At 50.4% G+C, this 16,783-nt stretch overlaps 1 protein-coding gene across 3 annotated transcripts in view; it reads right to left on the reverse strand.

The window, feature by feature from the left end:
- Positions 1 to 16,783, reverse strand: part of LOC310780192 (uncharacterized protein) — a 53,260-nt gene that overhangs the window by 24,400 nt on the left and 12,077 nt on the right. For all 3 annotated transcript variants that reach the window (XM_083640770.1, XM_083640769.1, XM_083640768.1), the window contains exons 2-4: positions 14,015 to 14,195; positions 12,503 to 12,591; positions 3,757 to 3,958 (exon numbers count right to left, since the gene is read on the reverse strand). In XM_083640770.1, coding sequence (XP_083496896.1) covers positions 3,757 to 3,958; positions 12,503 to 12,591; positions 14,015 to 14,195 — 472 coding nt within the window. The remainder of the gene's footprint in view (positions 1 to 3,756; positions 3,959 to 12,502; positions 12,592 to 14,014; positions 14,196 to 16,783) is intronic.

Raw genomic sequence — 16,783 nt, forward strand, 5'->3', positions numbered from 1 at the left:
ATTCGCCGTCGCCGTCTAAAAGGGAGGCACTAACGATAAAATAATTCCCCGTTTCCATAGGAAACCGTCCTCGTGTAAAGTGCCCCCAAGACTGGCTATTTCCCGGAATTTCCCTTCACACCTGAGGGAGCACGTGTGAAAACGGCAGCGAAAGTACCTGTATTTGAGGGGGGTCGGGGGGGGGGGGGGGTCACTGCAGAGCAGGTGGGGAGTGACGTGTGCACTTGGATGGGGAATCGTCCTTATTTTATCTCTATCATATCAATCGTGGTCATTAGGGACAGTTCGTCAATAAAAGCATAGGCAATGCAAGGCGGGCATCATGCACGTGACAAAATTAGGCAAAGCACACAAACTGCTCGACTTGCACTATAAGCTGTCAGACAATTTAACGTTATCCACCTTATTTTTGTGAGGCTCCCGCTGTAAAATAATTCTGGGAGCAATATCCGGTCTAGAACGTGAGCAGCTGTGTTTACGCTGGCTTGAAGCTGCCTGGATAGTACTCTGCACTGCAGCCCATGACTGCAGCGCGTGCCTCATCGCATCACATTTCCTTGTCGAACTCCGACGTTAAATGTTTGCTCGTCACAAAATAACACTCGTTTTGGGAATGTAGCCTAATGATGTTATCTATCACATCCGCTAACCTGTTGCTCGTTGAACAAGTCGGCATTTATCAGCTCAGCTGCTATTGTTTCATATTAATTTTGGATGATTCAACATTGGCTGTAAGGTAATTTAACTGTTGCACGCTGCGCTGTGACATAATTGGGCATATATATATAACTACTATAATTGGGCAGCCGGCGGCAGTTCCGCGCGGCACACGATTACTCTACATGCATGCCAGTGGAGCGGGCGAGGCCGCACTGTGTCTCCGAGCACACCCAGCATGCGAGGCTGCGTCTGTGAGCCCCCTCAAGGGCAAACCAATGATGCACAGTAAAAATGAGCACTGCCACTTGAGCAGGTAAGAGCGACACTAGAGGGAGGGTGTGAAGCGCGCAATATTTCTAGTATATATATAACCAAGTGAATCAGAGTCCTCGTGGGTCCTGAGTGGTAGTGAGTTGTTGATTAAACTCACTCCCCAGTATAAAAGGCCTGTTAACCAGACTGAATATATCACTCACTCAACTAGACAAACAATTCTGTGCATTTCTAAGATGCTTCAGTCTGAAGTATTACTGTTAGGATGACGTCATCATTCCTACTTTGACGTCATCATTCCGACTATGATGTCATCGATCACTGATGATGTCATGGTTCATAAGGTCTTTCATGCCTTTCGCTAGTGATGTCATAGCACAGGTGATGTCATGTCTCTGATGATGTCACAAACGGTATGATGTCATAGCACAGGTGGTGTCATGCTCGGATCTATAAAGGCCTGTTCCGGCAGGCTCTGGCCAGTGATTCATAATCTAAATTAGGATCATACCAATCTCAAGCAACGTCTGCAACCTGCAATTCCTGCAACCAGCAACTCTGCAATCTCTCTGCAACCGTTCCCAAAACCTCGAACAGTGCAGCCCCAGCTTTCAAGCTACCAAGTTCCACAACACCCCAGCTTCTCCAGACCTACCAAGTTTCCCGTGGTCATCAACTACCCGCGATTAGATCCACACTTCTCACTCCGATCCTGACAGTATGAATCACTCAGAACTGGATCTAGCGGATACATCTCCGCCAATCAGGGAGGCCTTTCGAATGATAATTGAGCTCGCAAGAGCAACCCAGGCTCTGGCTCTCGAAGCCACTGATCGGCACGCCCAGCAGGAAAAAGCAATCCAGGCTCTGGCTTCCGAAGCCGCTGGTCGGCACGCCATCTTGATTGGCCGGCTAGATCGTCTCGACGGACTGAATCCTCCTGAGGGTGTCACCCCGCAGCCTCTGCAAGACCTCGCACTTGAGTCAAGACGCCTGATTGCCCACCAGGAAAAAGCAATCCAGGCTCTGGCTTTCGAAGCCACTGATCGGGACGCCCAGCAGGAAAAAACAATCCAGGCTCTGGCTTCCGAAGCCGCTGATCGACACGCCCTCTTGATTGGCCGGCTAGATCGTCTCGACGGGCTAGGCCCCCAGGGTGCCATTCCGCAGCCTTCTGCCCCTCCTGCCCCAGTTTCCGAGCGCGCCGCCGTTCCGGAGGTTTCCAGACCTGCCACTCCCCCGTCCACAGCGGCCGTTGCTTCTAGCTCTGCCTCTCGGCCGCCTCCAGCTGCTAAGGGCATATTCTGGGGGGGAGTTCGCGTCATCCCAGAGCAGGGGCAGCCACATTCGAGTCCCAGCAGCCATCTGTACCGTGATCTGACCGGCAGGGTTCGCATCACACCAGAGGAGAGGCAGCGCCGTTTGGACACCCGGAGCTGCCTGTACTGTGGTCGAGCCGGGCATTACCTCTCCTCCTGCTCCCGGCGTCCACTAAGTGGTCCCACCGCTCGCCGGCCCGTGGTACTCTCAGTAGATCAAGACTCTACGTGTACAGCCGAAAGATCTGTACGGTTGGGTAGCGCTCCCTGCAGGACCCAGGAGTGGCAGTGTGTCTCCAAGAGGGTTAACGAGTTGGAGAGGACTGTCGACCGTCTCATTGGGAAGCTCAATCGCTGCCTGCAGATCGGCTCCGTCCCCCCGCAGGGGGCCTCCGAGTCTGCTGGCCCTGAGGCACAACCTGAGGCACAACCTGTGGACCTGCCCCTCGCCGAGTCTGAACCTGTACCTGAGGCACAACCTGTGGACCTTCCCCTCGCCGAGTCTGAACCCGTACCCCAGCAGCAGCCAATTCCTGTCCTTGACCAACAACTCATGCTGGACCAACAACTCATGCTGGGAGGCTCCCGTAGTGTCGTCAGCCCTCGGTCAAGAGCAAGAAGAAATAAGAGGCGTTTAAAGGAGGAGACGGTGGGTGACCTCCCCAAACTACAGGTCGGGAGGGCAGGCCTCGCTGTGTCAGATCCCCCTGCGGCTCTGCCTTCGGAGACGGCGGCATTTGACCCTTTTGATGGTCCCCAGCCTCCCATGTTTGGATCGTGCCCCGGGGGATGGCCGGTCCCAGAGGATCCACCGGACCCGGTGGAAGTTCTATCCACGTATCGGTCCATCTATGGCTTCGATATCCTGTATTAGGGAGGAGCACCTCCACTGTCCTGCACCCCCTTTGGGGCCTAACCACCTGCGTCTAACCACCTGCGGAAGAGCACCTCCACCAGAACCTACGGATTTTTTGTCTCCCAGATGCCATCCTTGATGGCCTCATTGGACGCCAGGTGACGTCTGTTGAGGGGAGGGTACTGTTAGGATGACGTCATCATTCCTACTTTGACGTCATCATTCCGACTATGATGTCATCGATCACTGATGATGTCATGGTTCATAAGGTCTTTCATGCCTTTCGCTAGTGATGTCATAGCACAGGTGATGTCATGTCTCTGATGATGTCACAAACGGTATGATGTCATAGCACAGGTGGTGTCATGCTCGGATCTATAAAGGCCTGTTCCGGCAGGCTCTGGCCAGTGATTCATAATCTAAATTAGGATCATACCAATCTCAAGCAACGTCTGCAACCTGCAATTCCTGCAACCAGCAACTCTGCAATCTCTCTGCAACCGTTCCCAAAACCTCGAACAGTGCAGCCCCAGCTTTCAAGCTACCAAGTTCCACAACACCCCAGCTTCTCCAGACCTACCAAGTTTCCCGTGGTCATCAACTACCCGCGATTAGATCCACACTTCTCACTCCGATCCTGACAATTACCTTGTTGCACTGCACCTGTCAGCACTGAAGCTGTCTGATGACTCATCTGTCATCAGAGAGGAGACAGATGAGAGTCTGGGAGCTGGAGACTCAGCCTTCCTCGCCCCAGGAGGAGCTCCAGTCTCTGACTCCTCCTCATTCCTCTTCAACCCCAGGGAAAAGATGTAAGCGCCTTTCGTCAGCAGGGAAAAGATGTGAATGCCTTTCAAAGTAAAAACAATCAATCAATCAATCAATCAATCAATCAAACAAACAAACACAAAAGAAAAAAACAGGTCAGTTTATCTTGAATGCTGGAACACCTTTGTTAACATTTACATTTGTTTAGATTTATTTCTGGACAGCTTATCTGCAGGTTTAAAAAAAGCAGAAAAAAAACAAGTTATTTTAATGTTGCCTACCCTGGACCATTTATTTATCTATTTATTTATATTCAAAATAAATAATGAAATAATTGGTACAAATGTTTATTAATGGTGGCATTAATGGTGACATTGTTTGTGTGTTGCAGTGATTGCAGGAGGGTCTATTCACTGCTCTTGCTGACCTTAATTTGTTTCAATCAGGAGAGGCCAGTTGGTAGGATTAGACAAACTTTATTTAGCAATCGGTATGCATGGCAAATGCTTTGGCGCTTGACTCCATTGGCCAGTGGCGCTGCTCTTGAGGCAAGAGGAGGGCACCTGCATAGGCTAGGAGATCCCCCCCCGTGGGGGATCAGGAGTCAAGACTCGTTGGTGGCGGACTGGGGAGGTGGGTGGGGCAAAACAACGCTTCGGAGGCCTGCTTCAAGGGATGGACTGCCGTGAGCTGCTGCTGCTATGATCGGCCAGAGAGAGAGAGGTGACGTAGAACCCTTGCTATATATATGAGGATTAACTGACGTCATATTTGACGTCATAGCAGACGTCATACTAGGACTTTTGACTGACCACGTTATGCTAGAACTTGACTGTCATCAGGGGATGATCGGATTATGCGTGAGTGGCCTTCTGCTTGAAATATGGTCTGGAGACCTCACTTCAATCAGGAGAGGCCAGTTGGTAGGATTAGACAAACTTTATTTAGCAATCGGTATGCATGGCAAATGCTTTGGCGCTTGACTCCATTGGCCAGTGGCGCTGCTCTTGAGGCAAGAGGAGGGCACCTGCATAGGCTAGGAGATCCCCCAAAAGGAAGATCTGATTACCGGAGGTTAATTGAGATCTGCAGGCGCCAGTAGTTGATTGCACTTTTCCGGCGTTCAACCTTTTTAGCGACTTACAGCTATTTGCGGCTGGCGCTCCCAACTCGGTCGGGCACCTCGCGATATCGCTTCCCGGCTTGGCCTACCTGGCCGCCTTGGCGCTTCGCGATCGTACTTTCCGGCCTTCGACCTTTTTAGCGACTTACAGCTATTTGCGGCTGGCGCTCCCAACTTGGTCGGGCCTTCGATCTTGCTTTTCCTGCCTTCGACCTTTTTAGCGACTTACAGCTATTTGCGGCTGGCGCTCCCAACTCGGTCGGGCACCTCGCGATAGCGCTTCCCAGCTTGGCCTACCTGGCCGCCTTGGCGCTTCACGATTGTACTTTCCGGCCTTCGACCTTTTTAGCGACTTACAGCTATTTGCGGCTGGCGCTCCCAACTCGGTCGGGCCTTCGATCTTGGTACGTTAAAATTTAGCTTGGCGCTTCCCGGCGTGGCCTACTTGGCTGCCTTGGCGCAACTGCCCTGACTTTCTGCTCTCTCTTTCTCTATCCCCCCCCAAAAATGAGCCGGGGAGTTTACTGCGCCTTGCTGGGCGCCGTGCTTTCGGGGAGCCACCACCAACGAGACATTTTTTATCGGCACGGAAGTCCGGGACATTGTTTGTTGCCATGCTCACCGATTTAGGGAGCATGGCAAGGAGGGTTCTTTGGGCCGCCAGTATGGCCGCCTGCTCCGGGCGGATGTAGCTGGAGAACGCCGATGAGGACCAGCGTCCCATTTGCTGGAGGGAGGCGGAGGACACTCCTTGCTCAGCGGCCGAGGTGGCCGCTCCGATCCTGAAGGAGTGGCTGGAGTAGTTCTTTGTCGGGAGGTTGCATTGCTGGAGCGTCTGCTTGAGGTGCAGGGTGAACCAGGATCTTGTCATGTGGTGACAAGGTGCGATGAGGAACAGGGGGGCCGAGGGGCCGGTCTGAGGCCTGAGCCTGACGTAGTGAGCCATGGACGAGAAGGGGCAGAAGGGGGAATTGTTCCGGGCGATGACAATGGAGCATGCCCCGCCTGCTTTGGCGTGTTTGAGGGCGATGCTGTAGTGGTCGGGGTAAAACTTTAGGTCGGCCAGGGTCACGTCCCGTGCGGGGTCGAACGTTGTGGGGGAAGTGAACTCGCTGACCCTGAGGAATCCGTAAAAGGCTAGGGAAAATACGCATTCTAGGAGGGCATTTATCAGTGGTGAGGGGCTGGCCTCTCTCGAGCGGGTCAGCAGCTGCCGCAGCACGGGGAGGGTGATGGGACGCCTGGCGTCTGGGGCGGACGGGAAGGCCTTGGCGATCCCTTTTAGCAGGGACTTGATGATGGCGAAAGAGAACAGGCTGGGGAACGCGGGGTCGTATCGCCTTGCGTGGAACTGGATCCCCGCCACTAGGCTGCGGATGTAGCGGGGGCGCAGGCGTCGGGTGGTTGCGCAGAAGGTAATGAACGCGCATACCGTGGGGAGCAGGACTGGGTAAGTGGGAAGGTCCACTGAGACGCAGAACGAAGCGAATGACCGCCAGGCCGAATCGTAGGCTTTGACCGTGGAACTGGCCAGACCATTCCTGATGAAGAGTTGGGCAGTGTGGAGTAGATTGGTGAGAAGGGGATTGTGGTGGTGAGGGGGCAGGACGGGGGGGGGGTTGGCTTACGAGAGGGTGAGGGCGGAGAATGGAGGGATCGGCGTTGGAGATGGGTCGGCCTCGGGGCAGAGTCTGCGGAACGCCTGAAAATTGAAACGGGAGAGATGATCAGCAAGGATATTAGAGTGACCGGGGAGGTGCTGGGCTACTATAATGAAGTTATGGGCGACTGAGAGCCAGGTCAGGCGCCGCACGAAAGGCATGATATCCGGGGATGCTGAACGCCCCTTATTGACTATGGCAACCACCGCTGCGTTGTCGCATTTTACGGCTATCCGTTTCCTTGCCCAGAGACGCCCCCACAGGTGACATGCGACCACTATTGGGTAGATTTCGTACAGCGCGGAGGACTGGTCCAGCCCGGCGAACTGCCGCGGCCATGGGCCGGTGAACCACCGGGCTCCGAAAAGCCCCCCGAAGCCCACGGACGGGGCCGCGTCTGTAAAAAATTTCAGGTCGTCAGCCGACGAGACGACGTCCTCGTAGAAGAAGGAAACCCCGTTCCAGTCCGATAACAGGTGAGACCAGAACCGGAGGTCGGACCGGCAGCCCCCGTCGAGGGTGACCGGGTCGAGGAGCCCGGGGACTGAGGACGCCAAGTCGAGCAGCCTAGAAATGAATGAGCGGCCCTGGGGAATTATGCGCATGGCGAAATGTAATTGGCCGAGGAGGGACAGGAGCTCCCGTTTGGTGACGTGGGTGGCGGACGTATGAGCCTGGGCGATTTCGCGGATCCGGGTGAGCTTCTCGAGGGGGAGAGAGGCTTGCATGAGCTCGGAGTCGAGGTTGATGCCCAGGAATTCGAGTGATGACGCGGGGCTGGCGGTTTTCTCCTCTGCTAGAGGCACGCCTAGCCTTCGGAACACCCCCTTCAGTTTAATTAGGGAGACCGAGGGGACCGACGGGGGGTCCACCAGCAGAAAATCGTCCAGCATGTGGAGCACGGCGGGGAGACGCTCGTTGTTCAGCAGGATCCAGCATAACGCTTCTGATAGGGAGTTGAAGATGGCGGGGCTGCTCCTGCAGCCGAACGTGAGCCTGACGGCGAAGTAGAACCTCGACTCCCATTTGATTCCGAACAGCGGCCATTGGGAGGGATGGATGGGCATGACTTTGAAGGCGTCCGAGATGTCGGCCTTAGAGAGCTGGGCGCCTCTCCCCGCAAACTTAATAAGGAGGATGGCATGGTCTACTGTGGCGTAGTGGAGGGAGAAGGGTTCGGGGGGAATTAGGCTATTTATGCTGGAGGTGGGGCCGTGCCGGGGTGCCGAGAGGTCGATTATCATTCTTTTCTTGCCGGAGTATTTGCGCGTGGCGATGCCTATTGGGCTTGTCCGGAACACCGGGAAGGGGGGGGACTTGAAGGGGCCGATTAGGAATCCCTTAGATAGTTCTTTGGCGAGAAGTTGGGAGACTACTTCGGGTTCCTTGAGGGCGGATTGCAGATTTTTTGATATGTGGGGGGCCAGGGGGGGGGAGACTACGCCTATCCTGAACCCCTGGGAGAGGCCGGACAGTAGGTAGTCGACGAAAGGGCGGTTGGGGTGAAGGGACAGCTCCTGTGTTAGAGCTGGGACGTCGATGGGGGTGGAGGGGTGGAGTTTTAGTATTGCCGAAAGCCCGCTCTCTCCCTCTTGAGGTTCAGCTTTGGGGGGCGGTTCCTTCGCGGGCAGGCGGAGCGGGGGTGGGCGTCCCCGCAGAAGCTACATGAGTGCAGGAAGGAACAGTTAGGGACCGTGCACACGTTCTCGTTGAAATATTTGCAGAGCGTTTTGACGCCGTGGTTACGCACCTGGTTGCCTGCCTGGGAGGACCCGCTGGTGCCGGGCGCCTGGGAGGGGGCGGCGCCGGACTGGAAGGCCGCCTTTGGGCAGAATTGTGCGGAGTGCCCCGGTTCGCCGCATGAGTAGCAGGTGTTCGCCGGCCGCCCGCTAACCAGCGACGTGAAAATCTGCATGTCCATGATGGACCAGTCAAGCCGCCTATTTGCCCGAGTGATCATCAGGGCGGCTTTAGCGGAGAATGCTTTATGATATTGGTAAAATAGTTTACCGTGGCTGGAGTAGAGGTCCCCTATTAGCGCTAGATATTTGTCTAGCTCATGGCGGCGCTCTGGGTACACTTCGCAGATCACGTCACGGTAGACGCCAAACGTGTTCAGGAAGTCACATAGGGAAAGGTCTTTGGGCAGGCGGGGGTCGGACGACTTTAAATAAACAGGGCCCTCTGGGTCACCCGTGGCCTTCCTTTTACACTCGGGAGATGGCAGGAGTATGCTAACTAAGTTAATGTCTCTGCCCTTTAAAATGTTGGACCTTAGCCTGGGCGAAATATTGGCACAGGGAGAAACAAAAGACATACCGAATGGGATGGCAGGCATGGCGGACGCCAGAGTGTTCATCTGGGCGGGTTGGGTGGTGGTGGGGAGCACGTCGGCTTGCTGCATGGGCGGGGGTAGGATCGGCTGCTGCGCCAGCTGGGCTGCTGCGAACGTGGGGGGAATGGGGGGGGGGGGGTTTCCAGGGCACTCAGACGGGCTTCTACTGCTCTGCTCGCATCTAGCAGGGACAGCAGGATGGCTCTTGACGACCCCTGTCGGCTCGGCGGAGCTACGAATGGGGCCGCTTCCGCTTCCGGGGCGGCGGCCTGGAGGTCAGTGCGACCAGGAAGGACGAGGCGTCTCGCGGCGGCCCCGCGGCCTGCGTTTCCCCGGCGGCTCCCAGCTCTCGGGGCGGCTGCCTCTACTGGTCTTCGCCCGCGGCCTCTCGCGCGTCCGCGCCGAGCGGCCTCTCCTTCCGGCGCGCTCGCACGCGTTCTTGGGCGTCCACGGGCCGTCGCAGTGGCGCGCCCCGTGCCACGGGAACGCGCGCTGGGCCTTCTCGTCGGGGCTATGCTAGCAGCCTGTGGTCCAGCCGCTTCGCCAGCGTCTTCATCAGAAGCCTCGGAAAGCAGGTACGCTCCGTGGCCGGTCCGGAACAGGGAAGCGATGTCTAAGCTGTCGTCGCTATCCATGGACAGCTCTGACTCGGAACTCGACATACCGGAATGGAGTGGGGAGCGTTGAAATCTGCGGTGAATATCCACGGGTGGAGAAGGCTTGAGGATGCTGATTCGGTCTGCAGATGTGGAGCAAAACAACGCTTCGGAGGCCTGCTTCAAGGGGGATGGACTGCCGTGAGCTGCTGCTGCTATGATCGGCCAGAGAGAGAGAGGTGACGTAGAACCCTTGCTATATATATGAGGATTAACTGACGTCATATTTGACGTCATAGCAGACGTCATACTAGAACTTTTGACTGACCACGTTATGCTAGAACTTGACTGTCATCAGGGGATGATCGGATTATGCGTGAGTGGCCTTCTGCTTGAAATATGGTCTGGAGACCTCACTTGTTTATTGGTTTATTTGGGGATTCATTTAGTCCGCCCCGGGCCTTGTTGCATGACCCATAAGAAAAGAGTTGGGAGTTCGTCTTGGAAGGGCGGGCTAATCTTTTTATATTTTGTTTGTTTGTTTGTTTATCTGGGTCCACATTCTCCCAGTTACCTGATCGCTAACGTGGCCCTTGTATCATCATTAAACTGAGAACCTAGGAGTGCCTCACCTGTTTGCTCATACTTACGTGTGATTTGGAGTGTCCACAAAAGCAAGTGTGAAACGTTGTAGTGCTGTGTATTCCAGAGTGTGGATCGTACCACTGTGTGAAACGTTGTAGTGCTGTGTATTCCAGAGTGTGGATCGTACCACTGTGTGAAACGTTGTAGTGCTGTGTTTGTTTGTTTTTTTGTTTTTTTTAATTTAACCTTTATTTATACAGGGAAGAGCCCTTGAGAGCAAGCTCTCATTTTCAAGGGAGCCCTGTTACAGTGAGAACATTTACAATAGTTACAATATTACAGACAACTTACAAATACAAATATTACACTATATAGAAAACATTCAAGATTCCAGATAGAAATAAACAAAATAAAAAAACAAGGTAAGAGCAGATCAAATAAAACAAGAGCATTCATTTTGCAGAGTACCGTCAAGAAGTACTCTAAAGGATTCCAGGGGAATCAGCTGATTCAATTTCAGAATGTTTTGCAACAAATTCCATTTATCAGCAGCATAATAAGAAAAGGCACTTTTTCCTAATTCAGTCCTTGCTCGTGGAACAGACAACCTGATATGTGAATGCGATCGGGTTTGATAGTTTGTGTTCACTTGACTAATGAGTGAGGACATGTACAGGGGGAGTTTCCCAATCAGGGCTTTATAAATGAATAAAAGACAGTGTTGCTCCCTTCGAGCTGTCAGAGAGGGCCAGCCTAACTTTTCATATAAAATACATCTGTGAGTAAGAAATCTATCACCCGTTATAAAGCACAAGGCGCTATGATACAACGCATCAAGCGGCTTCAGGATGGATGGAGCAGCATGCATATAAATAATATCCCCATAATCAAAAACAGACAATATTAGTGACTGAACAATGAACTTTCTAACACAGGGTGCAAGACAGGACTTATTTCTATAAAGAAAACCATTTTTTCTCCTCAGTTTCTTTGTGAGATGTTCCACATGGATCTGGAAGGACAGTTTGGTGTCCAGCCAAATGCCGAGATATTTATATGAACCAACGGTTTCGATTTGTGCGCCTTGCTGAGTGCAAATACAGAGACCATTGTCTATTTTTTGTATTCCAGAGTGTGGATCGTACCACTGTGTGAAACATTGTAGTGTCGTGTGTTCCAGTGTGAATTGCTTCACAGGTAGCTTAAACTTTCTCTGTCTTAGGGGCCCTTTACATGAGGACAGTCTCTGGAAGAAACGACACAATAGCGTTTCCTTCACACCGTTTCCTTCACGCCTTCTCCCTGTTTACATGAGCGCTGTTGAATTTTTAAAACACCGTAATGTACATGCCAGGTCGCTAGGTGGCAGTGTGATGGTCAACAGGGCGTTGCTCGTCACTCCACAACTTGGAGAGTGCCGGGTCAGCCTATAAATACTTCCGCGACTTCCTTTTAAAACACTTCTCTCACAGCAGCGGTAAACTTTGAACAGAATTACAGCCATGGCGAAAGCAAAAAGCAAGTCCGACTACTTTGTTTGGACGTAAGCACCCGCAACATCAACGAGAGCACAACCGTAAGATCCATGTCTGCTTCTCTTCGTGTTGTTTTCCTGACTGATGTTGTGTAACTCGCGCACAGCTATGGCGTAATCACGTGTGTCGCGTGTGCAGGCACGTCAGAGTTCCTGAAATGAGCCGTATCAAAGCGATTACATGGAGCGCTCAGCGGGGAGCGTCACCAAGAATTCCACTCTGGAGGGTGGTTTCAAAATGTGTCGTTTCCTAAGCGCAAACTCGCCTGTCGCTGTCTAAAAGGGAGGCATTAACGATAAAATAATTCCCCGTCACCATAGGAAACCGTCTTTGTGTAAAGTGCCCCTCAGTAGAATATATAGGGGTACAGAACGACTCAGGAGAATTGTGGAAAATTGTGCTCTTAGGTCCTCTTGTTGTCTTGTCCCAAGTATGAAATAAACCCTGGCATTGCATTTTGATATTTAACACTTGTATCATTTATTTGGATTGGGCTCCCACCCACCATACATTGCCTTCAGGAAGCATTCAGTGCAGAGGCATAGCAGGTGTAACATAAAGTTCCAGCTACTGTAATTGTGAATTATTTAAAATTTCAGATTTCGACAATTTTATTTTTTAGTTGGAATTAGGTAATGTGCCTTAGAGCTTAAAATTAAGTTAAGGGACATTTACAGGAAACTTCAATGTCCCTCACATCGGCCAAATCCAATTGTAAGATGCTTTTAGACACAAGACATTTCAATTCCAGGACCAAATAGAATGACTTTCAAACTGACAGAATTATTTACCTGTGAACACAGGTGGCATCTCCCCGGATCCCCACCACTTCATAAGGTTTACGCTGGGAGCTGCAGACTCAGGTGAACTCATCTGAAAACTAAGAGGAGAGATTTTATAGAATCTTTTCATCTTCTCTGTCATTTATTCAGGAACACAGATCATACAGATGTGAATTGATTTACTTGTTTATTTGTTTGGATAAAGTTATGACATATTAGTTGAAGTATCAGGTAGGGGTGGGCGATATGACGATCTTAGATCATTAACGATTAGAATGGCTCCACGATCTGCCTTTCCAGACAGATCGTTAGAATCGCGCTACATGCAGTGCACATTCTATCAGTTGCATTTCTATGTCTGAAAGACGCTTTTAAAGTTTTCCTCCCCTCCCCTTTTTCACTTCACAAAGTGCGAGCAGCATAGCGGGGCTACTTAACTCATTGAGTGCCAGCCACTTTTGGAGAACGGACGCTCCCAGTGCCAGAGTTTCAGAGCGTTTTCAGTGATTTCTCGAGGCCCACAGAATATTGTGTGATATTACTATGTAAACACCGAACACGCACAAAGAACGAGGAGACTCTATTGTATCATCAGCAAAAAAAAGTTTATTGATACCATTTTCCGTTCTTAAGTTATCAGCCGGAGCAGATAGGTTGTTTTGAGCAAAAACAGGCGTTTCAAATTAGAAGCTGAGATATTCCGCCTTTTGTGAAATGAAGCATTTCAAGCACATTCACTGAGTCTGAAGCTAATATTTTCTGATGTAGTGACGTGGTGTAGTTGTGTGGTGCCCTGCGTGCCCCACCCCCCTCTCCCCCCCTCAGCTGTAAACTCCTCCCCACACTAACACACAGCCTCACGCACCCAGCGTCTATTTTCGGAGTGCTCCGTTTTTGTGCGCCGGCTCCCAGCACGACACGGAAAAGCCAAACCGGACTGCTGAGAATGGTTTGGCCCTTCGGCGTCGGGTGCTGCTTTTCTGGCGGCTAATCGTGTGGAGAAACTATACAGCAGAGACAGAGAGGCTCAGTTGTGGGTGCGGATTGACTGCTGTTCGCAGCCAACGTCAGCTCCAGCCAGAGCCATCTATATGGCTCTGGCTGCAGCATGAGCGGTTTCTCTTTAATCACGGGGCTTTTTCCTGCTGTTTTCCTGACCTTTCTCTAATCTGGAGAGCACTGTCGCCACCTAATGGGTCTGTAAAATAGGTTATACACCTTCAATAGTAGGTAGGGGAAACACTATTTTATATATATATATATCTATATACAGATCCTTATATCCAGATATATATATCTACTGTATATACAGATACAGATCCTTTCCAAAAAATGTGACTATCAATGTGAAATACCATGGATGACCGTGGGCTTCAGAGATCTTTAGGGTGATGTGATTTTCTCCATTTTCTCTCAGCTGCCCGAAGCTCTGTTCGATGTGTTCGCAGAGATTCGGTCAGCCAATCACTCACTCAACTAGATAAACAATTCCGTGCATTACTAAGATGTCTGAAGTATTACCTTGTTGGAGGCTCAGTACTGAAGCTGCCTGATGACTCATCTGTCATCAGAGAGGAGACAGAAGAGAGTCTGGGAGTTGGAGACTCAGCCTTCCTCGCCCCAGGAGGAGCTTTAGTCTCTGACTGCTCCTCATTCCTCCTCACTGGTGCTGCTCCGAACCACAGGGAATCTGTGTAAGGGCCTTTCAAAATAAAAATAACCAATCAATCAATCAATCAAACAAACAAACAAAAAAGAAAAAAACAGGTCAGTTTATTTTGAATGCTGCTGGAACACCTTTGTTAAAATTTACATTTGTTTAGATTTATTTCTGGACACCTTATCTGCAGGTTTAAAAAAGCAGAATAAAAACAAGTTATTTTAATGTTGCCTACCCAGGACCATTTATTTATCTATTTATTTATATTCAAAATAAATAATGAAATAATGCAGGCAGATAGGATGCATATTGTACGACCAAACCTACCGTATTGATAAAGAGTGGACATGTGTTAGCCTGGGTAAACCCAGCCTCCACGTGCTCTATCTATCTATGTGCTATCAGTCACAAGAGTCTGGACGCTGGGCCATTCAGAGCGATTTCTGGCGCGAGGCGAATTCAATCGCACAATGAGTGACGGCGTGACTGCCAACATCAGCACCTGCTGTGATCGGCCAATCAGAGTGTAACAGCTGCGGCGGCTGCTGCACTACTAGCCATTAGCATTTGGCGTCTAGAGCATAGCTACGGAGCTAGCTATATGGCTATACAACTACGTTGAGGAAATTAAAGTGAAAACAGCTGTCAGTACATTATTGTTATTGTTGTCTCGCCGCTAAATGCGCTAATGGAGGACCAGATACGCAAGGCTTCTAATCTGGGAATCAAGGCTTGCAGCTCGGTGGGGAGAATGATAAAGATGAGGACTTACATGGACGCTGTGAGCTTGTGTATGCAAGTCCAGAGAACTTGATGAAAACAAAGTGGCGAAATATCCTGGCATCGGGTACACGAAAATTAACGTTATTAAATGCTGTAACGTTAACGGTAATTCTCATGTGTATGGTTTATTTAGCCTACTCAATCTCTCCTGAGATTATAACGTTAACCTGTTAGGCTACTGTGCAGGTTAATACTGCTGCTGATCAGTTGTTTCAACATCATAAGATATAACACAAGTCAAATGCCAACCGTTATCTGCCAGTGATCTATCTGCCAGTGACCGGAGAATTATATTGTTATTTGCTTGTTTTAATGCTTTTGTCAATAAACATTGCCAACAAATAGCCTTGTTGTTATTGTGCTATGTACTTCTGTAAATCATGTAGGCTACCTGAATGTATCACAATATGAAGCAGAAGGAGCCCATTAGTTGTCTGGTCAGAGGCAGGTTGGATAAAATGATCAGATGTGATATATAATAAAGATTGTTGATGTTGAGTGAACACGAACTATGACACGAACCGAAGATTGGACCAGAGGACACGATCACCAACCGAAGATACAGTAACACTGTACAGTGCTGTGAAAAGATAACTACACATTTGATTGTGTTAAGTGTTACACTCTATCGATAATGTTTTCCAATGACACATTAGCTTGCCATATTCTTAACTGATCGAGCTTGGCGGAATTACCCCAAGACAAGTGTGTATCAGCTTTAAATGTCCAATACAGAAGAGCATTAAACTGCATTAATCTGCAAAAAACTAAATTTATTGAAATGTGATCGTCACGTTACATAACGTTATAGAGCCCAAATGGTCTGCCCATAGTAGGGTTGTCCCGATCCGATCACGTGATCGGAAATCGGGGCCGATCACGTGACTGCAGACTCGATCCGGACTCGGACATTATGACCCGATCGTATGTCCGAGTCATTATTTTTATCAGATTTTTTACATATGGGCTATTGGTGATTCAAAATAAATTAGAATAAAATTAGTATTACTACCACCGTTTACAGAGTCAGACCTTGTCTGTGTCAAACGACACTCAGCCAGACAGCCTCACAAAAACACCGCACCGCATGCGCAGAGAGCACGCCAGTTTGTTTTGAAGCTGAGCCGCGCTGCCGCTATCATGTCTGCTGTGTGGAAATATTTCAAAGTGAACGACGAGAACGACAGTGAAAAGGCGAAAAAGATCACAGAAAAGATAGCCGAGATGATAGCAATGAGTGACCAGCCACTCTCTCTGGTAGACGACCCGGGTTTTATCATGCTTATGGAGTACATGGAACCACGATACGACATGCCCTCTCGACACTATATCACTGAAAAGGCTCTGCCAGCGCTCCAGAAAAAGATAAGCGACAAGCTGCTTGTCCTATTGAAAGACGTGCCTGATGTCGCGTTTACCACAGATATTTGGAGTTCGTCTGTGTTTTCATGGCCCTTCGCCTCACTGCGCAATGGATCAACTCCAGTTTTGTTTTAAGCCGTGCGACTTTGCATGCACAGGAATTTGGTGGATCCCACACAGCAGAGCGCATCCAGCAGGCGATGGAGAGGATGCTGAACAACTGGGGAATAGACAAGAACCGAGTCCATATCATTTTGCGCGATAACGCTGCAAATATGAAGAAAGCCATGCTGGATATGGGAGTACAGAGTGTGGGCTGTGTAGCGCACACATTACAACTTGTCGTGCACGAGGGCCTGCTTTCCCAGCGCAGCGTCACAGACACACTGGCACTGATATTGCACTAAGTTCTAATGTTGCACTAGTTCTAATGTGAAGAATATTTTTTCTATTTTGACTTGAAAATCTTTAAGCTACCTCATAAG

The sequence above is a fragment of the Poromitra crassiceps genome (genome assembly GCF_964638095.1).
Source record: "Poromitra crassiceps genome assembly, chromosome: 7".
Classification (NCBI taxonomy): Eukaryota; Metazoa; Chordata; class Actinopteri; order Beryciformes; family Melamphaidae; genus Poromitra; species Poromitra crassiceps.